Raw genomic sequence first — 23,791 nt, 5'->3', positions numbered from 1 at the left:
GGTTTCCGTGGCAACTGAGAGTACGAGACTACCCCCCCCCCCCCCGACACCAGTCTATCGCGAGGTTAACCCCCAGCATTTACTGGTACTCATTTTCAGCTGGGTGGACTGGAGCAATGTGTGGTTAAGGGCCCCGCTCAAGGACACAACATGCTGCCTCGGTTGGGGCTCGAACTCACGACCTTCAGATCACTAGTCCAACGTCTTAACACTTAGCCACGAGTCACACACACCGCCAAGAGTCTTACCATTAATACTATATTCTGCCATCATATTTGACCTACCAAAATGACCCACCTTACACTGATCTGGGTTGAACTCCATCTGCCACTTCTCAGCCCAGTTCTGCATCCTATCAATGTCCTGCTGTGACCTCTGACAGCCCTCCACCCTATCCACAACACACCCAACCTTTGTGTCATCAGCAAATTTAATAACCCATCCCTCCACTTCCTCATCCCAGGTCATTTTTTAAAAATCACGAAGAGTTAGGGTCCCAGAACAGATCCCTGAGGCACATCACGGGTGACCGACCTCCATGTAGAATATGACCCGTCTACAAATACACTTTGCCTTCTGTGAGTAAGCCAGTTCGGGATCCACTAAGCAAGCATCCCATGCCTCCTTACTTTCTCAATAAGCCTTTCAAATGCCTTGCTGAAATCCATATACACTACATCTACTGCTCTACCTTCATCAATGTGTTTAGTCACATCCTCAAAAAATTCAATCAGGCTGGCAAGGCACAACCTGCCCTTGACAAAGCCATGCTGACTATTCCTAATCATATTATGCCTTTCCAAATGTTCATAAAACCTTTCTCTCAGGATCTTTTCCATTAACTTACCAACCACTGAGGTAAGACTCACTGGTCTATAATTCCCTCGGGTATCTCTACTCCCTTTCTTGAATAAAGGAACAACATCCACAACCCTCCAACCCTCTGGAACCTCTCCCGTCCCCATTGGTGAAGCAAAGTTCATCAATCTCAGCAATCTCCTCCCTCGCCTCCCACAGTAGCCTGGGGAACATCTTATCTGGTCCCGGTGACTTATCCAACGATGCTTTCCAAAAGCTCCAGCACATCCTCTATCTTAATATCTACATGCTCAAGCTTTTCAGTCCACTGCAAGTCATCCTTACAATCACCAAGATCCTTTTCCATAGCGAATACTGAAGCAAAGTATTCATTAAGTACCTCTGCTATCTCCTCCGGTTCCATACACTCTTTCCCACTGTCACACTTGATTGGCCCTATGCTGTCATGTCTTACCATCCTGCTCTACACATACTTGTAGAAGGTCTTGGGGTTTTCCTTAATTCTGCCCACCAAGGCCTTCTCATGGCCCCTTCTGGCTCTCCTAATTTCCTTCTTAAACTCCTTCCTGATAGCCTTATAATCATCTAGATCTCTATCGTTAACTAGTTTTTTGAACCTTTGGTAAGCTTTTATTTTCTTCTTGACAAGATTTACAACAGCATTTGTGCACCATGGTTCCTGTACCCTACCATCCTTTCCCTGTCTCATTGGAACGTACCTATACTGAACTCCAAGCAAATATCCCCTGAATGTTTGCCAATTTTCTTCTATATATTTCCCTGAGAACATCTCTTCCCAACTTATGCTTCCAAGTTCCTGCCTAACCTCATATTTCCCCTTACTCCAATTAAACACTTTCCTAACTTGTCTGTTCCTACCCCTCTCCAATGCTATGGTCAAGGAGATAGAATTATGACCACTATCTCCAAAATGCTCTCCCACTGAGAGACCTGACACCTGACCAGGTTCATTTCTTAATACCAGATCAAGTACAGCCTCTCCTCTTGTAGGCTTATCTACATATTGTGTCAGGAAATCTTCTTGAACACACCTAACAAAATCCACCCCATCTAAACCCCTCATTCTAGGGAGATGCCAATCAATATTTGCGAAGTTAAAATGTCCCACCATGACAACCCTGTTATTATTACACCTTTCCAGAATCTGTCTCCCTATCTGCTCCTCGATGTCCCTGTTACTGTTAGATGGTCTATAAAGGCACCCAGTAGTTATTGACCCCTTCCTGTTCCTGACTTCCACCCACAGAGACTCCATAGACAATCCCTCCATGACTTGCTCCCTTTCTGCAGCCGTGACACTATCTCTGATCAGCAGTGCCACGGTCCCATCTCTTTTTCTTCCCTCCCTGTCCTTTTGGAAACATCTAAAGCCTGGCACTTGAAGTAGCCATTCCTACCCCTGCACCATCCAAGTCTCTGTAACGGCCACAACATCATAGCTCCAAGTACTGATCCACGCTCTAAGCTCATCCACTTTGTTCATAATGCTTCTCACTTTAAAATAGACGCATCTCCGACCAATGGTCTGAATGCATCCCTTCTCTATCCTCCCTGTCGCACACCCTACAAACTTACTCGATTTGTGAGCCAACCTCTCTTTCCTCCATCTCTTCAGTTCAGTTCCCACCTCCCCAACAATTCTAGTTTAAACTCTCCCCAGTAGCCTCAGCAAACCTCCCTGCCAGGATATTGGTCCCCCGAGAATTCAAGTGCAACCTGTCCTTTTTGTACAGGTCACACCCGCCCCAAAAGAGGTCCCAATGATCCAGAAATCTGAATCCTTTCCCCCTGCTCCAAACTCTCAGCCACGCATTTATCCTCCATCCCATTCCATTCCTATACTCACTGTCACGCGGCACAGGCAGTAATCCCGAGATTACTACCTTTGAGGTCCTGCTTCTCAACTTTCTTCCTGTAGTCTGTTTTCAGAAACTCCTCCCTTTTCCTGTCTATATCGTTGGTACCAATATGGACCACAACCTCTGGCTGTTCTCCTTCCCACTTAAAGATATCATGGACGCAATCAGAAACATCCCGGATCCTGGCACCTGGGAGGCAAACTACAATCCGCGTTTCTTTTCTGTGTGCACAGATTCACCTGTGTGACCCCCTAACTATAGAGTCCCCTATCACTGCCGCCATCCTCTTCCTTTCCCTGCCCTTCAGAGCCACAGAGCCAGACTCTGCCCCAGAGGCGTGATCACTGTTGCCTCCTCCAGGTAGGCCGTGCCCCTGAACAGTACAGCCACAGGGGTACTCTCTACTAACTGACTCCTGCTCTTCCCTCTTCGGACTGCTACCCACGTATCTGTCTCCCGAGGCCCCGCTGTGACTACCTGGCTGTAACTCCTCCCTATCACCTCCTCACTCTCCCTGACCAGACGAAAGTCATCGAGCTGCAGCTCCAGTTCCCGAACACGGTCCCTTAGGAGCTGCAGCTCAGCGCACCTGGTGCAGATTTACTTCCCACATCAGAACACACACACACACACACACTTCCCGTCTCTGTTCCACATAGGCAACCCGCTGAGCCGAAGCTGTCTCCCACTACCACACCTGCTCTGTAAAGCTGTCCTCTTTTGAAACTCCTCTCGATATTCTCACTGGCCGACGGAAAGGCGCTTGCCCCCATCAAATCAGTGAAAGGAGGTCTGTGCTCAACTCTCAGGCATACATATATTCTGCTCGGGTGCCCCTGACTTGCACCCCACTATATATCACCATGCGTTTTCCCACTTACCAAATCCCACTGAACGCCACTCAACCAAGTAACTATTCCTAAACTTCCTTCCTACTTCAACCAAGAGCGTACTCTGCATCAGTCTCGGGCACCCCAGCCTACCTGCCGGAGACGTTTTCACAGTACTGTAAGAACTCTGCTGATCAACTTACTTTGATGGGGTTTTTTTTTGACTCACTCTCCCACACACTTCCCCACTTTCATCACAGCTGCCTGCGGGTGGGGACTGCCCCGGCCAGCTGAGAAATGCCTCCCCCGGGCTCTGCCCGGTTCGGAACACGAGTCTGCTCGAGGGAGCCGCCGCCGTGGTGGGAGCACCCCGCCTGACACACTGACGGGTTGCAGTGTGGGAGAGGGAGAGCCGGGAGACGTGGCGTCTCTCGGTGTCAGCAAGACAGAAGAGCCGGTCACTGAGTTCGGGAAACGGGGCGGCGCTCGGGCTCCTGTCTAAAACGGCCTCCACTTCCCCAGGGATGAGTGTCCCCAAGAGCCGGCGCTAAAGGAACTCGACACGTCCCCGTCCACCCCTCGGCGCGCCCCAGAGGGCGTGTCCCCTCCAGGGGCACCGTGGCTGAGCTGCCCGCGACTGCCGAGGTTCCGGAAGGAGGAGACTCAGCAGGTCAGGGAGCTCTGGGCCGAGACCCTCCGGCAGCTTGCGCCTGTTCCAGAATCCCCTGTGCTGTCAAACTCCCTTCCACTGACTGTCTACTCGTCCCGCCGCCTCAGTAAACTAGTCAGGACCATCAGCGGCACCACCTACCCGGTCTTTCCCTCTCTTCCCTCCCATCTTGCCTGAAACCCCGTCCCACCAGGGTCCAGAACAGCTTCTACTCCCACCCTTAGAAGAACATTGGATAGTCCCTGAGTACGATAAGACTTGACAACACACTCTACCTGGCTATGACCTTGTACCTCACTCTCTGTGTGGCTGTGACACTCTATTCCACACTCTGTCACTGTTCACCTTGTTCTACCTCAACACACCGTGTGCAAGACAGACTTTTACAGAGGCAGGGAGGGGCATCGAGTCTGAGGGGGTTGTTGTGGGGAGTGAGGGGTGAGAGAGGTCGAGGAGGGTCACAGATACCAGTGGGGGCTGGGGAAGTGGACAGATACAGAGGTGGGTGCAGGAGCCAAGGGGCTTTTATAGACACATGGAGCAGAGGAGGGTCCAGAGGGGGTCAGAGACAGGAAGCGGTGTAGGGGACGGAGGGGGTTACAGAGACAGGGAGGGGTGTAGGGGACGGAGGGGGTTACAGAGACAGGGAGGAGTGTAGGGGACGGAGGGGGTTACAGAGACAGAGAGGGGTGTAGGGGATGGAGGGGATTACAGAGACAGGGAAAGGTGCAGGGGATGGAGGGGGTTACACAGACAGGAGTGGATGTAAGGGACAGAGGGGGTTACAGAGACAGGGAGGGGTGTAGGGGACGGAGGGGGTTACAGAGACAGGGAGGGGTGTAGGCGAGGGATGGGGATACAGAGACAGGGAGGGGTGCTGGGGATGGAGGGGGTTACACAGACAGGAGTGGATGTAAGGGACAGAGGGGGTTACAGAGACAGGGAGGGGTGTAGGGGACGGAGGGGGTTACAGAGACAGGGAGGGGTGTAGGCGAGGGATGGGGTTACAGGGACAGGGAGGGGTGTAGGCGAGGGATGGGGTTACAGAGACAGGGAGCGGTGTAGGCGAGGGATGGGGTTACAGAGACAGGGAGGGGTGTAGGCGAGGGATGGGGTTACAGAGACAGGGAGGGGTGTAGGCGAGGGATGGGGTTACAGAGACTGCACAGGTGGTAGCGGCAGAGAGTGTTATTGAGACAGGAAGGCATTGTTGGGGCCGATGTGTTACAGAAACTGGTAGTCTGTGGAGTGTGTTTTTCAGTTGTTGAGGAAATTATAGAAGGGGTCACCATTCAAAGTCACAGCAACTGGGATGCTTGGCTCTGAGGGTGGGAGGAGGGAGGGGAACTGGGGGTGCAGTAGGAGACCTGGGGGTGGTGAACGATGAGGTCATGTGAGTGGGCGGCGGAGTGCAGATTGCGGTTGGTTTGGAGGAAGGTGCCGGGGCAGCCCGCCCGCTGGTGTGGAGTGGGGAGGTGGGTTGTGTGGGAGAAACGGGCTGGGTGCCAGCCAGACTGACGGAAACTCTCTCCATACCCAGGCAGCAACCTGATAAAGAACGCCAGTTGTACCGCAACGCACAACACGGTCTGTCAGTGCAAGGGAGGGCATTACTGCCTCCACGAGGAGCAGGGCAAGTGTCAGCGATGCAAACGAATCTCCCAGTGCGGCTCCGGCAACGGCGTCATCAGGAACGGTGAGACTCACAGCTACCGACCAGGCAGGGGCGAGAACATTCGACAGAGATCAGTACACTGACCGGTGTCTCTCAGTCCCTCTCTCTCTGGGGGAGATCTGTACACTGACCGGTGTCTCTCAGTCCCTCTCTCTCAGGGGGAGATCTGTACACTGACCGGTGTCTCTCAGTCCCTCTCTCTCTCAGGGGTATCTGTACACTGACCGGTGTCTCTCAGTCCCTCTCTCTCAGGGGGAGATCTGTACACTGACCGGTGTCTCTCAGTCCCTCTCTCTCATGGGGATATCTGTACACTGACCGGTGTCTCTCAGTCCCTCTCTCTCAGGGGGAGATCTGTACACTGACCGGTGTCTCTCAGTCCCTCTCTCTCAGGGGGAGATCTGTACAGTGACCGGTGTCTCTCAGTCCCTCTCTCTCAGGGGGAGATCTGTACAGTGACCGGTGTCTCTCAGTCCCTCTCTCTCAGGGGGAGATCTGTACACTGACCGGTGTCTCTCAGTCCCTCTCTCTCAGGGGAGATCTGTACACTGACCGGTGTCTCTCAGTCCCTCTCTCTCAGGGGGAGATCTGTACACTGACCGGTGTCTCTCAGTCCCTCTCTCTCAGGGGGAGATCTGTACACTGACCGGTGTCTCTCAGTCCCTCTCTCTCAGGGGGAGATCTGTACACTGACCGGTGTCTCTCAGTCCCTCTCTCTCAGGGGGAGATCTGTACACTGACCGGTGTCTCTCAGTCCCTCTCTCTCAGGGGAGATCTGTACACTGACCGGTGTCTCTCAGTCCCTCTCTCTCAGGGGGAGATCTGTACACTGACCGGTGTCTCTCAGTCCCTCTCTCTCTGGGGGAGATCTGTACACTGACCGGTGTCTCTCAGTCCCTCTCTCTCAGGGGGAGATCTGTACACTGACCGGTGTCTCTCAGTCCCTCTCTCTCTGTGGGAGATCTGTACACTGACCGGTGTCTCTCAGTCCCTCTCTCTCAGGGGGAGATCTGTACACTGACCGGTGTCTCTGTCCCTCTCTCTCTGGGGGGAGATCAGTACACTGACTGGTGTCTCTCAGTCCCTCTCTCTCAGGGGGAGATCAGTACACTGACTGGTGTCTCTCAGTCCCTCTCTCTCGGGGGGATATCTGTACACTGACCGGTGTCTCTCAGTCCCTCTCTCTCAGGGGAGATCTGTACACTGACCGGTGTCTCTCAGTCCCTCTCTCTCAGGGGAGATCTGTACACTGACCGGTGTCTCTCAGTCCCTCTCTCAGGGGGAGATCTGTACACTGACTGGTGTCTCTCGGTCCCACTCTCTCAGGGGGAGATCTGTACACTGACCGGTGTCTCTCAGTCCCTCTCTCTCAGGGGAGATCAGTACACTGACTGGTGTCTCTCAGTCCCTCTCTCTCAGGGGAGATCAGTACACTGACCGGTGTCTCTCAGTCCCTCTCTCTCAGGGGGAGATCTGTACACTGACCGGTGTCTCTCAGTCCCTCTCTCTCAGGGGTATCTGTACACTGACCGGTGTCTCTCAGTCCCTCTCTCTCAGGGGGGGATCTGTACACTGACCGGTGTCTCTCTGTCCCTCTCTCTCAGGGGGAGATCTGTACACTGACCGGTGTCTCTCAGTCCCTCTCTCTCAGGGGGAGATCTGTACACTGACCGGTGTCTCTCAGTCCCTCTCTCTCGGGGGGAGATCTGTACACTGACCGGTGTCTCTCAGTCCCTCTCTCTCTGGGGGAGATCTGTACACTGACCGGTGTCTCTCAGTCCCTCTCTCTCTGGGGGAGATCTGTACACTGACCGGTGTCTCTCAGTCCCTCTCTCTCTGGTGATATCTGTACACAGACCGGTGTCTCTCAGTCCCTCTCTCTCTGGGGAAGATCTGTACACTGACCGGTGTCTCTCAGTCCCTCTCTCTCTGGGGGAGATCTGTACACTGACCGGTGTCTCTCAGTCCCTCTCTCTCAGGGGGAGATCTGTACACTGACCGGTGTCTCTCAGTCCCTCTCTCTCAGGGGGAGATCTGTACACTGACCGGTGTCTCTCAGTCCCTCTCTCTCTGGGGGAGATCTGTACACTGACCGGTGTCTCTCTCTCCCTCTCTCTCAGGGGAGATCTGTACACTGACCGGTGTCTCTCAGTCCCTCTCTCTCAGGGGGAGATCTGTACACTGACCGGTGTCTCTCAGTCCCTCTCTCTCAGGGGGAGATCTGTACACTGACCGGTGTCTCTCAGTCCCTCTCTCTCGGGGGGAGATCTGTACACTGACCGGTGTCTCTCAGTCCCTCTCTCTCAGGGGGATATCAGTACACTGACCGGTGTCTCTCAGTCCCTCTCTCTCTGGGGGAGATCTGTACACTGACCGGTGTCTCTCAGTCCCTCTCTCTCTGGGGGAGATCTGTACACTGACCGGTGTCTCTGTCCCTCTCTCTCTGGGGGAGATCTGTACACTGACCGGTGTCTCTCAGTCCCTCTCTCTCGGGGGGAGATCTGTACACTGACCGGTGTCTCTCAGTCCCTCTCTCTCAGGGGGAGATCTGTCCACTGACCGGTGTCTCTCAGTCCCTCTCTCTCTGGGGGAGATCTGTACACTGACCGGTGTCTCTCAGTCCCTCTCTCTCAGGGGATATCTGTACACTGACAGGGGGAGATCAGTACACTGACCAGTGTCTCTCTGTCCCTCGCTCTCAGGGGGAGATCTGTACAGTGACCGGTGTCTCTCAGTCCCTCTCTCTCAGGGGATATCTGTACACTGACCGGTGTCCCTCAGTCCCTCTCTCTCTGGGGGAGATCTGTACACTGACCGGTGTCTCTCAGTCCCTCTCTCTCAGGGGGAGATCTGTACACTGACCGGTGTCTCTCAGTCCCACTCTCTCTGGGGGAGATCTGTACACTGACCGGTGTCTCTCAGTCCCTCTCTCTCAGGGGAGATCTGTACAGTGACCGGTGTCTCTCAGTCCCTCTCTCTCAGGGGATATCTGTACAGTGACCGGTGTCTCTCAGTCCCTCTCTCTCAGGGGAGATCTGTACACTGACCGGTGTCTCTCAGTCCCTCTCTCTCTGGTGATATCTGTACACTGACCGGTGTCTCTCAGTCCCTCTCTCTCAGGGGATATCTGTACACTGACAGGGGGAGATCAGTACACTGACCAGTGTCTCTCTGTCCCTCGCTCTCAGGGGGAGATCTGTACAGTGACCGGTGTCTCTCAGTCCCTCTCTCTCAGGGGATATCTGTACACTGACCGGTGTCCCTCAGTCCCTCTCTCTCTGGGGGAGATCTGTACACTGACCGGTGTCTCTCAGTCCCTCTCTCTCAGGGGGAGATCTGTACACTGACCGGTGTCTCTCAGTCCCTCTCTCTCAGGGGGAGATCTGTACACTGACCGGTGTCTCTCAGTCCCTCTCTCTCAGGGGAGATCTGTACACTGACCGGTGTCTCTCAGTCCCTCTCTCTCAGGGGGAGATCTGTACACTGACCGGTGTCTCTCAGTCCCTCTCTCTCAGGGGGAGATCTGTACACTGACCGGTGTCTCTCAGTCCCTCTCTCTCAGGGGGAGATCTGTACACTGACCGGTGTCTCTCAGTCCCTCTCTCTCAGGGGGAGATCTGTACACTGACCGGTGTCTCTCAGTCCCTCACTCTCTGGTGATATCTGTACACTGACAGCATTTCTCAATCCCTCTAGCCATGTCGATCCCTGTAAACTGTGTTTGTGTAATTTCTTTCAGCCACCCACAAATCGGACATCCACTGTGCCCCCTGCCCTCCCGGAACATTCTCCAATGTCACAGACTCTTGGTCGCCCTGTCAGAACCATACTGTGTAAGTCTCTACCTTTCCCACCACTCCTCTCTCTTTCTGTTGCTTTCTGTCCCTGCTTCTCTCTTTCTCTGTCCCTCGCTGTCCTGCTCCATCTTCCCCTCTCCCTATTGCCCTTCTGTCACTCCCCCTCGCCCTCTCACTCTCTCCATCCCCATCTCCCTCTGCCTTCCTCATCTCGCTCCACATCTCCCTCTCCTTCTCCCTATCAGCCTCTCCCTCTCTCACTGCCCCATTCTCTCCCTCTCTCTCACCCCTCTCTCTCTCTCCCTTCATCCTCTTCCTTGCCATTTCCCTATCTCTCCCTCTCACAGTCTTGGCTTCTCCCTCTCTGTCCCACTGCCTCTACTCACCTCTCCCTCTCCCTCTCTGTCCCACTGCCTCTAACCACCTCTCCCTCTCCCTCTCTGTCCCACTGCCTCTAACCACTTCTCACTCTCCCTCTCTGTCTCTCTCTAATCACCTCTCCCTCTCCCTCTAACCACCTCTCCCTCTCTGTCCCACTGCCTCTAACCACCTCTCCCTCTCCCTCTCTGTCCCACTGCCTCTAACCACCTCTCCCTCTCCCTCTCTGTCCCACTGCCTCTAACCACCTCTCCCTCTCCCTCTCTGTCCCACTGTCTTTAACCACCTCTCCCTCTCTGTCCTTCTGTCTCTAATCACCTCTCCCTCTAACCGCCTCTCCCTCTCTGTCCCACTGCCTCTAACCACCTCTCCCTCTCTGTCCTAGTCTTTAACCACTTCTCTCTCCCCCTCTCTGTCTCTAATCACCTCTCCCTCTCTGTCTCTAATCACCTCTGCCTCTCCCTCTCTGGCCCTCTCCCTCTAACCACCTCTCCCTCTCTGGCCCTCTCCCTCTATAACCACCTCTCCCTCTCTCCCCACCCAGGTGTGCCCTGTCCGGTCGCTTCACTGCACAGCCTGGGAATGAGCACCAGGACACAGCCTGCGAGCAGCCCATCGCTGGTGAGGATATCTCTCGACTGCCGCCTCTCCCTCTCATAATACGCTTACCTTCAAATTTGAACTCCCCCGGCAGCTTGCCCTCGCCCTCAAATTGCCCCCCTCCCTGTCTCGTTCACTCTCCCCCGGCTTTCTTCCCCTTCCCCTCCTCTCTCTGCCCTGCCACTCACCCTACCTCCTCTCCCACACACCCTCCACCAGCTCAACCCTTACTGACCTATGTACATCCCACCTCCGTCCCCTGCCTCATTCTGTCCCACCCTCTGATCATCTCTTCTGTGCCCCTCCCCTTCCCCGGGCTGTTTCTGTAGACCCCGCCCCCGTGACGCTGCCTCTGCTCCTCTGCTAACAGACTCGGGCTGGATGTGGAAAGTCACCCTGAGCGGGGTGACGGTCCCCTTGCTCTTCGCCCTCTTCGCCCTCATCGCCGTCTGGGTGTGCCGGAGACGCAAAGGCCAGCAGGGTAAGCAAGCCCTCCTCCACCTCACTCGTTCCTCCCCTCACCCGGATTCTCGGCCCCTCAATCTCACTCTCACCCCCGTCATCCTCCTCAACCATCACTCTCTTCCCTTACCCTCACTCTCACACCCTCATCCTCCTCTCGCACCCTCAATCTCACTCTCACTCCCCTCACCCTCCTCTCACCACCCTCAACCATCACTCTCTTCCCTTACCCTCACTCTCACACCCTCATCCTCCTCTCGCACCCTCAATCTCACTCCCGTCATCCTCCTCAACCATCACTCTCTTCCCTTACCCTCACTCTCACATCCTCATCCTCCTCTCGCACCCTCAATCTCACTCTCACTCCCCTCACCCTCCTCTCACCACCCTCAACCATCACTCTCTTCCCACCCTCACTCTCACACCCTCATCCTCCTCTCGCACCCTCAATCTCACTCTCACTCCCCTCACCCTCCTCTCACCACCCTCAACCATCACTCTCTTCCCACCCTCACTCTCACACCCTCATCCTCCTCTCGCACCCTCAATCTCACTCCCGTCATCCTCCTCAACCATCACTCTCTTCCCTTACCCTCACTCTCACATCCTCATCCTCCTCTCGCACCCTCAATCTCACTCCCCTCACCCTCCTCTCACCACCCTCAACCATCACTCTCTCCCCTTACCCTCACTCTCACACCCTCATCCTCCTCTCGCACCCTCAATCTCACTCTCACCCCCGTCATCCTCCTCAACCATAACTCTCTTCCCTTACCCTCACTCTCACATCCTCATCCTCCTCTCGCACCCTCAATCTCACTCCCCTCACCCTCCTCTCACCACTCTCAACCATCACTCTCTCCCCTTACCCTCACTCTCACACCCTCATCCTCCTCTCGCACCCTCAATCTCACCCCCACTCTCACTCCCCTCACCCTCCTCTCACCACTCTCAACCATCACTCTCTTCCCTTACCCTCACTCTCACCCCCTCACCCTCATCCTCCTCCCACACCCTCAATCTCACTCTCACTCCCCTCACCCTCCTCTCACACCCTCAACCATCACTCTCTCCCCTGATCCTCAGTCATCCCCCCCCTCGCCCTGACTCTCATTCTCAGCCCCCTCACCCTCCACGCCCCGTCGTTTGTGCCCGTCCCTCCCACACTTGCTCTGCCTCCATCCCCGAGGATCAGCCTGTTTCCTTCTCTTTGCAGGGGGTGCCGGAAATCAGGACACCGAGCAGATGGACGAGGTAGGCCGCGGGGTGCCCCGGGACGGTATTCCCAAGCTGCGGGCTCTGGGCAGACAACCACCCTCCTGGGGCTGAGGCAGATGAGCCGGGTGGGATGGGGGCATTTCCCTGCAGGAGGGACGGGAGCCTGGAGAGGGAGGCATGGAGACAAGGAGAGAGGGGGCTGGGTCGAGATAGATAGATATAGTTTGAGGGAGATGTGTAAAGTGGGAGAGGGAGGGGTGGAGGAAGGGAGGTAAGGAGAGACAGAGTGAGGTAGGCAGACAGAAGGTCAGAGGGAAGGAAGGAGAGAGCCAGAGAGAGTTGGAGGGAGAGAGGGAGGCAAAGAGAGAGAGACAGGAGAGAGAGGGAGAGAGCGAGAAATGGAGAGATAATTGGAGGGAGAGAGGGAAAGAGAGAGACAAGAAGAGAGCGTGAGTGAAATGGAGAGAGCATGAGAGAGAGTGAGAGAGAGAGAATGGGAGGGAGAGGGAGGAGATGCAAAGAGAGAGAGACAAGAACAGAGGGGGAGAGAGAGGTGGAGAGAGTGAGAGAGAGAGGGTGAGAGGGTGACAGAGAGAGAGATGCCCCTCTCTCCTGGACCATCAACTCCCCGGTGCCCCCTTCTCTATTAGCTGCTCTCCTTCCCGCTCCGCTCCGACGAAGGCCCCTCTGCTCCAGCAGCCCAACCTGTGGGCAGACACCACACGCCTTCCATGTCCCACCAGTAAACAGAAAGCTGCCTCTGACATCCCCTCGAAATTTTTGAATGATTATGATTCTTACCGCGGGAGAGACGAGGAGCAGAGGGCACAGACTCACTGTACAAGGTCATCCCTTTAGAACAGAGATAGGGAGGAATGTACTGAGCCAGAGAGTGGTGAGTCACTGGAATTAATTGCCACAAATGGCTGCAGAGGCCAGGTCGTTGAGTATATTTCAAGCAACAGCTGAGAGGTTCTGAATTACTCAGGGTGTCGAAGGGTATCGTGAGAAGCCATGACAATATGGAGGAGAGGAATAATAAATCAGCCAAATGTAATGAAGGAGCAGACTCGATGGGGTTAATGGCCAAATACTAATCCTGGTCTCTTAGGGTCTCCTTGTCTTTTATCACTAAGAACCAACTTCATCTCACTTCATTCAGTGTAGAGCTCTCCACCGCCCCATCACACACTCCCAGAGTCAGACACAGAGTGAATCTCCCTCCACACCGACCCATCACACACTCCCGGGGTCAGACACAGAGTGAATCTCCTTCCACACCGTCAAATCACACACTCCCGGGGTCAGACACAGTGAATCTCCCTCCACACTATCCCATCACACACTCCCGGGGTCAGACACAGAGTGAATCTCCCTCCACACCGTCCCATCACACACTCCCGGGGTCAGACACAGAGTGAAGCTCCCTCCACACCATCCCATCTCACACTCCCGGGGTCAGACACAGAGGGAATCTCCCTCCACACCGTCCCAGCACACACTCCCGGGGTCAAACACAGAATGAATCTCCCTCCACACCGTCCCATCACACACTCCCAGAGTCAGACACAGAGTGAATCTCCCTCCACACCGACCCATCACACACTCCCGGGGTCAGACACAGAGTGAATCTCCTTCCACACCGTCAAATCACACACTCCCGGGGTCAGACACAGTGAATCTCCCTCCACACTATCCCATCACACACTCCCGGGGTCAGACACAGAGTGAATCTCCCTCCACACCGTCCCATCACACACTCCCGGGGTCAGACACAGAGTGAAGCTCCCTCCACACCATCCCATCTCACACTCCCGGGGTCAGACACAGAGGGAATCTCCCTCCACACCGTCCCAGCACACACTCCCGGGGTCAAACACAGAATGAATCTCCCTCCACACCATCCCATCACACACTCCCGGGGTCAGACACAGAGGGAAACTCCCTCCACACTGTCCCATCACACACTCCCGGGGTCAGACACAGAGTGAATCTCCCCCCACTCCGTCCCATCACACACTCCCGGGGTCAGACACAGAGTGAATCTCCCTCCACACCGTCCCATCACACACTCCCGGGGTCAGACACAGAGTGAATCTCCCTCCACACCGTCCCATCACACACTCCCGGGGTCAGACACAGAATGAATCTCCCTCCTCACCGTCCCATCACACATTCCCGGGGTCAGACACAGAGTGAATCTCCCTCCACACCGTCCCATCTCACACTCCCGGGGTCAGACACAGAGGGAATCTCCCTCCACACCGTCCCATCACACACTCCCGGGGTCAGACACAGAGTGAATCTCCCTCCACACCGTCCCATCACACATTCCCGGGGTCAGACACAGAGTGAATCTCCCTCCACACCATCCCATCACACACTCCCGGGGTCAGAGACAGAGTGAAGCTCCCTCCACACTGTCCCATCACACACTCCCGGGATAGACACAGAGTGAATCACCCTCCACACCGTCCCATCACACACTCCCGGGGTCAGACACAGAGTGAATCTCCCTCCACACCGTCCCATCACACACTCCCGGGGTCAGACACAGAGTGAATCTCCCTCCACACCGTCCCATCACACACTCCCGGGGCCAGACACAGTGTGAATCTCCCTCCACACCGTCCCATCACACACTCCCGGGGTCAGACGCAGAGTGAATCTCCCTCCACACCGTTCCATCACACACTCCCGGGGTGAGACACAGAGTGAATCTCCCTCCACACCGTCCCATCACACACTCCCGGGGTCAGACACAGAGTGAATCTCCCTCCACACCGTCCCATCACACACTCCCAGGGTCAGACACAGAGTGAATCTCCCTCCAGACCGTCCCATCACACACTCCCGGGGTCAGACACAAAGTGTATCTCCCACCAGACCGTCCCATCACACACTCCCGGGGTCAGACACAGAGTGAATCTCCCTCCAGACCGTCCCATCACACACTCCCGGGGTCAGACACAGAGTGTATCTCCCACCAGACCGTCCCATCACACACTCCCGGAGTCAGACACAGAGTGAATCTCCCTCCACACCGTTCCATCACACACTCCCCGGGTCAGACACAGAGTGAATCTCCCTTCACACCGTCCCATCACACACTCCCGGGGACAGACACAGAGTGTATCTCCCACCAGACCGTCCCATCACACACTCCCCGGGTCAGACACAGAGTGAATCTCCCTTCATACTGTCCCATATGATTCCCTCAGTCAATTGATAGGGAGGATCCATTTTCCTGCTGTATTGTGGGACAGACCAGGAGTTATTGATGATCGCATTACTGAAAATTCCCCCTCCTTCAACAGCTTCTTCAACTACGGAAGCTGAAGATCATGAATGAAACGTCTCAGGAAGTTGTTGAGGGTGTATTGGATATCCATGGATGGCCAAAATATCAGCAAAACGGGGTATCTCTGCATACAAAACTCGTGAATGGACACAGTGAGGACAACGTTCTACTAAGCAGTCTGTCTCTCTCAGCCACCACAGACATCATAAAAGGTGTGGGGAGACAGCGTCTGGGGTTTACTATCAATGTCTGAATGGGGAGACAGCATCTGGGGTTTACTATCAATGTCTGAATGGGGAGACAGCGTCTGGGGTTTACTATCAATGTCTGAAAGGGGAGACAGCGTCTGGGGTTTACTATCAATGTCTGAAAGGGGAGACAGCGCCTGGGGTTTAGTAATGCCTGAAAGGGGAGACAGTGTCTGGGGTTTACTATCAATGTCTGAATGGGGAGACAGCGTCTGGGGTTTACTATCAATGTCTGAATGGGGAGACAGCGTCTGGGGTTTAGTAATGCCTGAAAGGGGAGACAGTGTCTGGGGTTTACTATCAATGTCTGAAAGGGGAGACAGCGTCTGGGGTTTACTATCAATGTCTGAATGGGGAGACAGCGTCTGGGGTTTAGTGTCAATGTCTGAATGGGGAGACAGCGTCTGGGGTTTAGTGTCAATGTCTGAATGGGGAGACAGCGTCTGGGGTTTAGTGTCAATGTCTGAATGGGGAGACAACGTCTGGGGTTTAGTGTCAATGTCTGAATGGGGAGACAGCGTCTGGGGTTTACTATCAATGTCTAAATGGGGAGACAACGTCTGGGGTTTAGTGTCAATGTCTGAATGGGGAGACAGCATCTGGGGTTTTGTGTAAATGTCTGAATGGGGAGACAGAGACTAGGGTTTAGTGTAAATGTCTGAATGGGTAGACAGCATCTGGGGTTTAGTAATGCCTGAAAGGGGAGACAGCGTCTGGGGTTTACTGTCAATGTCTGAATGGGGAGACAGTGTCTGGGGTTTAGTGTCAATGTCTGAATGGGGAGACAGCGTCTGGGGTTTAGTGTCAATGTCTGAATGGGGAGACAGCCTGTGCGGTTTATATCAATGTCTGAATGGGGTGACAGCATCTGCGATTTACTATCAATGTCTGAATGGGGAGACAGTGTCTGGTGTTTAGTGTCAATGTCTGAATGGGGAGACAGAGACTGGGGTTTAGTGTCAATGTCTGACTGGGGAGACAGAGACTGGGGTTTAGTGTAAATGTCTGAATGGGGAGACAGTGTCTGGGATTAAGTGTCAATGTCTGAATGGGGAGACAGCGTCTGGGGTTTAGTGTCAATGTCTGAATGGGGTGACAGCATCTGGGGTTTAGTAATGCCTGAAAGGGGAGACAGCGTCTGGGGTTTACTGTTAATGTCTGAATGGGGAGACAGTGTCTGGGGTTTAGTGTAAATGTCTGAATGGGGTGACAGTGTCTGGGGTTTAGTGTCAATGTCTGAATGGGGAGACAGTGTCTGGGGTTTAGTGTCAATGTCTGAATGAGGAGACAACGTCTGGGGTTTAGTGTCAATGTCTGAATGGGGTGACAGTGTCTGGGGTTTAGTGTCAATGTCTGAATGGGGAGACAGCGTCTGGGGTTTAGTAATGCCTGAAAGGGGAGACAGCGTCTGGGGTTGACTATCAATGTCTGAATGGGGAGACAGTGTCTGGGGTTTAGTGTCAATGTCTGAATGGGGAGACAGCGTCTGGGGTTTAGTGTCAATGCCTGAAAGGGGAGACAGCGTCTGTGGTTTACTGTCAATGTCTGAATGGGGAGACAGTGTCTGGGGTTTAGTGTCAATGTCTGAAAGGGGAGACAGCGTCTGGGGTTTAGTGTAAATGTCTGAATGGGGAGACAGAGACTAGGGTTTAGTGTAAATGTCTGAATGGGTAGACAGCATCTGGGGTTTAGTAATGCCTGAAAGGGGAGACAGCGTCTGGGGTTTACTGTCAATGTCTGATTGGGGAGACAGTGTCTGGGGTTTAGTGTCAATGTCTGAAAGGGGAGACAGCATCTGGGGTTTAGTGTCAATGTCTGAAAGGGGAGACAGCATCTGGGGTTTAGTGTCAATGTCTGAATGGGGAGACAACATCTGGGGTTTAGTGTCAATGTCTGAATGGGGAGACAGCGTCTGGGGTTTAGTGTCAATGTCTGAATGGGGAGACAGCGTCTGGGGTTTTCTTTCAATGTCTGAATGGGGAGACAGCGTCTGGGGTTTAGTGTCAATGTCCTAATGGGAAGACAGCGTCTGGGGCTTAGTGTCAATGTCTGAATGGGGAGACAGCCTGTGCGGTTTAAATCAATGTCTGAATGGGGTGACAGCATCTGCGATTTACTATCAATGTCTGAAAGGGGAGACAGCGTCTGGGGTTTAGTGTCAATGTCTGAATGGGGAGACAGCGTCTGGGGTTTAGTGTCAATGTCTGAATGGGGAGACAGCGTCTGGGGTTTAGTGTCAATGTCTGAATGGGGAGACAGAGACTGGGGTTTAGTGTCAATGTCTGAATGGGGAGACAGAGACTGGGGTTTAGTGTAAATGTCTGAATGGGGAGACAGTGTCTGGGATTAAGTGTCAATGTCTGAATGGGGAGACAGCGTCTGGGGTTTAGTGTCAATGTCTGAATGGGGTGACAGCATCTGGGGTTTAGTAATGCCTGAAAGGGGAGACAGCGTCTGGGGTTTACTGTTAATGTCTGAATGGGGAGACAGTGTCTGGGGTTTAGTGTAAATGTCTGAATGGGGTGACAGTGTCTGGGGTTTAGTGTCAATGCCTGAATGGGGAGACAGAGACTAGGGTTTAGTGTCAATGTCTGAAAGGGGAGACAGCGTCTGGGGTTTACTGTTAATGTCTGAATGGGGAGACAATGTCTGGGGTTTAGTGTAAATGTCTGAATGGGGTGACAGCATCTGGGGTTTAGTGTCAATGTCTGAATGGGGAGACAGTGTCTGGGGTTTAGTTTCAATGTCTGAATGGGGAGACAGCGTCTGGGGTTTTCTTTCAATGTCTGAATGGGGAGACAGCTTCTGGGGTTTACTATCAATGTCTGAATGGGGAGACAGCGTCTGGGGTTTAGTGTCAATGTCTGAATTGGGAGACAGCATCTGGGGTTTAGTGTCAATGTCCGAATGGGGAGACAGCGTCTGGGGTTTAGTGTCAATGTCTGAATGGGGAGACAGTGTCTGGGGTTTAGTGTCAATGTCTGAATGGGGAGACAGCGTCTGGGGTTTAGTGTCAATGTCTGAATGTGGAGACAGCATCTGGGGTTTACTATCAATGTCTGAATGGGGAGACAACGTCTGGGGTTTAGTGTCAATGTCTGAATGGGGAGACAGCGTCTGGGGTTTAGTGTCAATGACTGAATGGGGAGACAGCATCTGGGGTTTAGTGTCAATGTCTGAATGGGGAGACAACGTCTGGGGTTTAGTGTCAATGTCTGAATGGTGTGACAACGTCTGGGGTTTAGTGTCAATGTCTGAATGGGGAGACAGCATCTGGGGTTTAGTGTCAATGTCTGAATGGGGAGACAGCGTCTGGGGTTTAGTGTCAATGACTGAATGGGGAGACAGCGTCTGGGGTTTATTGTCAATGTCTGAATGGGGAGACAGCATCTGGGATTTACTGTCAATGTCTGAATGGGGAGACAGTGTCTGGGGTTTAGTGTCAATGTCTGAATGGGGAGACAACGTCTGGGGTTTAGTGTCAATGTCTGAATGGGGAGACAGCGTCTGGGGTTTAGTGTCAATGTCTGAATGGGGAGACAGCATCTGGGGTTTAGTGTCAATGTCTGAATGGGGAGACAACGTCTGGGGTTTAGTGTCAATGTCTGAATGGGGAGACAGCGTCTGGGGTTTACTGTCAATGTCTGAATGGGGAGACAGCATCTGGGTTTTGTGCTGTGTCATATCACTCACTCCTGTCCTCTTCCCTCACCCCTTCTACATCACCCCACTCTTTCCCTCCACCCCTCCTTCCCTGACAGGCAGCTCACGTAGCCTGCCCCAGACGCTGGTGTACGAGAATCTCCGCCCATATCCCCACATGACAGTCAGTGAGATCCTCAGTCAGATGCCTGTCGGGGCCCAGAACTGCCACAATCCCGATCTCCGGGCAACTGATGTCATGGACGAAGGTATGTTTTGTCTCAGCTGTCACCATCACCCCCACCTGTCCTGTGCTGGGTCCTACTGTCCGCTCTCTAGCACCTCCCCTGGAGGTTCGGGATGAGTGCTGGGGAGAGAACCAGGCTGAATCAAAAGCATGGGTTAGAATTGGGAATTGGTTTATTATTGTTGACGTGTACCGAGATACAGTGACAATCTTGTCTTGTATATCGTTCACACAGATCACATCATTACACAGTGTGTTGAGGCAGAACAAGGACAAACAATAACAGAATTGGAATTGGTTTATTATTGTTGACGTCTACCAAGATACAGTGACAATCTTGTATTTCGTTCACACAGTGTATTGAGGTGGAACAAGGTCAAAGAATAACAGAATGCAGAATAGAGTGTCGCAGCTGCAAAGAAAGTGCAGTGCAGGCTCTCACTAGGTAGAGTGTGAGGTCAAAAGCCGATCTTACGGGACAATTCCATGTTCTGACAATTGTTGTACAAGATGTCTGTTCAAGAGTCTGATGACAGTGGGGGTAGCAGCTGTCCTTGAGCCTGGTGGTACGTGCTTTCAGACTTCTGTATCTACTGCCCGATGGGAGGGGGAGAGGAGAGAATGTCCGGGGTGGGTGGGGGTTTTTGATTGTACTGGGTGCTTCACAGAGGCAGTCGGAAGTGTAGAGAGAGTAGGTGGAGGGGAGGCTGGTTTCCGTGATGTACCTAGCTGTGCCCACAACTCTCTGCAGTGTCTCACGGTCACAGACAGAGCAGTTGTTGTGCAGAGCCGCGATGCTTTCTGTGGTACGTTGATAACGATCAGCGAGGGTCGACGGGGCCTTGCCACATTTCCTCGGCCTCCGGCTGGGCTTTCTTTGCCGTGTCCCAGGACAGACGGGACTGGTGATGTGTACTCACAGGAACTCGAACAGCTACCCTCTGAAGCAAATGGCCAGCTCTTTTGTTTTGCTGATGCTAAGGGAAAGGCTGTCATCGTGACCTCACGTCCCCACTTCCTTCCTGAACTCTGACTCATTGCTGATTGAGACACGGCCCACAGCGGCGACAGAACCCGCTCCCACCATTGCGAGCAGAGAAATGCTGCTCTGTTCAAGGACAGTCCAGGAGCCTCAGATTAATTTTATTGCGGGCATGCTCGGCAAATCTATAGAACAGTAACTGCAAACAGGATCAGTGAACAACAAACTGTGCAAATGCAGATATAAATAAATAGCAGTAGATAATGAGGGCATGAAATAACAAGATAAAGAGTCCTGAAAGTGAGACCATGGGTTGTGGGATTCTCAGTGGAATGAGAGTCACTGTCCCCTTTTGTTCAGGAGCCTGATGTTTGGGGGGTAGTAACTGTCCCTGACCCTGCTGGTGTGAGTCTTGAGGCTCCTGTACCTTCTTCCTGATGGCAGCAGTGAGAAAAGAGGGTGGCCTGGGTGGTGAGGATCTCTGATGCTTTCCTGCGACAACGTTTCCTGGAGATGGTTGGGAGGGTTTTACCCGTGATGTACGGGGCCCAATCCACTACCTTTTGTGGGATTTTCCACTCAGAGTCATTGGTGTTCCCGTACCAGGGTGTAACGCAGCCAGTCACCACACTTTCCACTGCACATCTGTAGAAGTTTGCCCAGGTTTTCAATGAGATCCCAAACCTCCACAGACTCCTAAGCAAGTAGAGGCACTGTCGTCCTTTCGTAAGCAATAATATTCATATGATGGGTCCTCTGAGATAGTGACAGCCGGGAATTTAAAGTTACCGACCCTCTCCACCTCTGATGATTATTGGCTCATGGACTTCCCTCTGCTGAAGCCTACAGTCATTTCCTTGCTCTTACTGACACTGAGTGAGAGGTTGTTGTGAGACAGAGGGAGGTAGGACAGTGGAGGCTGTCGTTCGGGACATTCAGAAGGAGTTTAACAAAGTCCTGATCTGCATTTCAATCAGGGGAGCTGGCGAAGCGGAAGCCGAGGTTGATGGTCGACTCTCTGAGTGACTAGCTGAATGCCGCAGGGACCAGCATTGGGATCTCTGTTACGACAGGACCGAAGGAAGCTGGAGAAAGTGGAGCAATTAGTCGGCTCCATCATGGGCGTCAGCCTACGTAGCATCCAGCACAATTTAAAGGCGCAGTGCCTTGGAAAACCGACGTCCATTTTTAAACAACCCCACAACCCAGGAGCTACCCTCTGAAACACTGACTAACCAAGAACCGACCAACCTCCACTTTAAATATAACCATTGACCTGGCTTCCACAGCCGTCTGTGGCAATGGATGCCACAGATTCACCACCCTGTGGATAAGGAAATTTCTCCTCATCTCTGTTCTAAACAGATGTCCCTTTGTTCTGAGGCTGCGCTTTGTGGTCTGAGACTCCCCCACTATAGGAAACATCTTCTCCACGTCCACTCTATCTAGAGCTTTGAATGTTCGATAAGATTCAATGAGATACCCCCCTCATTCTTAAAACTCCTGTGAGTACAGGCCCAGAGACATCAAACACTCCTCATACAATGAGATCCCCCCTCATTCTTCTAAACTCCAGTGAGTACAGGCCCAGGGACATCAAACACACCTCATACATTGAGATCCCCCCCCCTCATTCTTCTAATCTCCAGTGAGTACAGGCCCAGAGACATCAAACACTCCTCATACAATGAGATCCCCCCTCATTCTTTAAACTCCAGTGAGTACAGGCCCCGAGACGTCAAACACTCCTCATACAATGAGATCCCCCCCTCATTCTTTAAACTTCAGTGAATACAGGCCCAGAGACATCAAACACTCCTCCTACAATGAGATCCCACCCCTCATTCTTCTAAAATCCAGTGAGTACAGGCCCAGAGACATCAAACACTCCTCATACAATGAGATCCCCCCCCATCCTTCTAAACTCCAGTGAGTACAGACCCAGAGACGTCAAACACTCCTCATACAATGAGATCTCCCCTCATTCTTCTAAACTCCAGTGAGTACAGGCCCAGAGACGACAAACACTACTCATACAATGAGATCCCCCCTCATTCTTTAAACTCCAGTGAGTACAGGCCCCGAGACGTCAAACACTCCTCATACAATGAGATCCCCCCCTCATTCTTTAAACTTCAGTGAATACAGGCCCAGAGACATCAAACACTCCTCCTACAATGAGATCCCACCCCTCATTCTTCAAAACCTCCAGTGAGTACAGGCCCAGAGACATCAAACACTCCTCATACAATGAGATCCCCCTCATTCTTCTAAAATCCAGGGAGTACAGGCCCAGAGACATCAAACAATCCTCATACAACGAGATCCCCCCTCATTCTTCTAAACTCCAGTGTGTGCAGGCCCAGAGACGTCAAACACTCCTCATACAATGAGATCCCCCCCCTCATTAATCTAAACTCCAGCGAGTACAGGCCCAGAGACATCAAACAATCCTCATACAACGAGATCCCCCCTCATTCTTCTAAACTCCAGTGTGTGCAGGCCCAGAGACATCAAACACTCCTCATACAATGAGATCCCTCCTCATTCTTCAAAACTCCAGTGAGTACAGGCCCAGAGACATCAAACACTCCTCATACAATGAGATCCCCCTCATTCTTCTAAACTCCAGTGAGAACAGGCCCAGCGACATCAAACACTCCTCATACAACGAGATCCCCCCTCATTCTTCTAAACTCCAGTGAGTACAGACCCAGAGACGTCAAACACTCCTCATGCAATGAGATCTCCCCTCATTCTTCTAAACTCCAGTGAGTACAGGCCCAGAGATGTCAAACACTCCTCATACAATGAGATCCCTCCTCATTCTTCAAAACTCCAGTGAGTACAGGCCCACAGACATCAAACAATCCTCAACAACAAGATCCCCCCTCATTCTTCAAAACTCCAGTGAGTACAGGCCCACAGACATCAAACAATCCTCAACAACAAGATCCCCCCTCATTCTTCTAAACTCCAGTGAGTACAGGCCCAGAGACATCAAAACCTCCTCATACAATGAGATCCCCCTCATTCTTCTAA

At 53.0% G+C, this 23,791-nt stretch overlaps 1 protein-coding gene across 1 annotated transcript in view; it reads left to right on the top strand.

The window, feature by feature from the left end:
* The window catches only part of LOC132388966 (uncharacterized), an 87,521-nt gene that overhangs the window by 46,043 nt on the left and 17,687 nt on the right, over positions 1-23,791 (top strand). The window contains exons 3-9 of the mRNA XM_059961390.1: positions 5,740-5,895; positions 9,614-9,707; positions 10,594-10,670; positions 11,020-11,130; positions 12,328-12,365; positions 15,647-15,842; positions 19,640-19,789. Of these exons, the coding sequence (XP_059817373.1) occupies positions 5,740-5,895; positions 9,614-9,707; positions 10,594-10,670; positions 11,020-11,130; positions 12,328-12,365; positions 15,647-15,842; positions 19,640-19,789 (822 nt within the window). The remainder of the gene's footprint in view (positions 1-5,739; positions 5,896-9,613; positions 9,708-10,593; positions 10,671-11,019; positions 11,131-12,327; positions 12,366-15,646; positions 15,843-19,639; positions 19,790-23,791) is intronic.

This window comes from Hypanus sabinus, unplaced genomic scaffold (genome assembly GCF_030144855.1).
Source record: "Hypanus sabinus isolate sHypSab1 unplaced genomic scaffold, sHypSab1.hap1 scaffold_444, whole genome shotgun sequence".
Lineage (NCBI taxonomy): Eukaryota > Metazoa > Chordata > Chondrichthyes > Myliobatiformes > Dasyatidae > Hypanus > Hypanus sabinus.
This window is presented reverse-complemented; position numbering and strand designations above follow the sequence as displayed.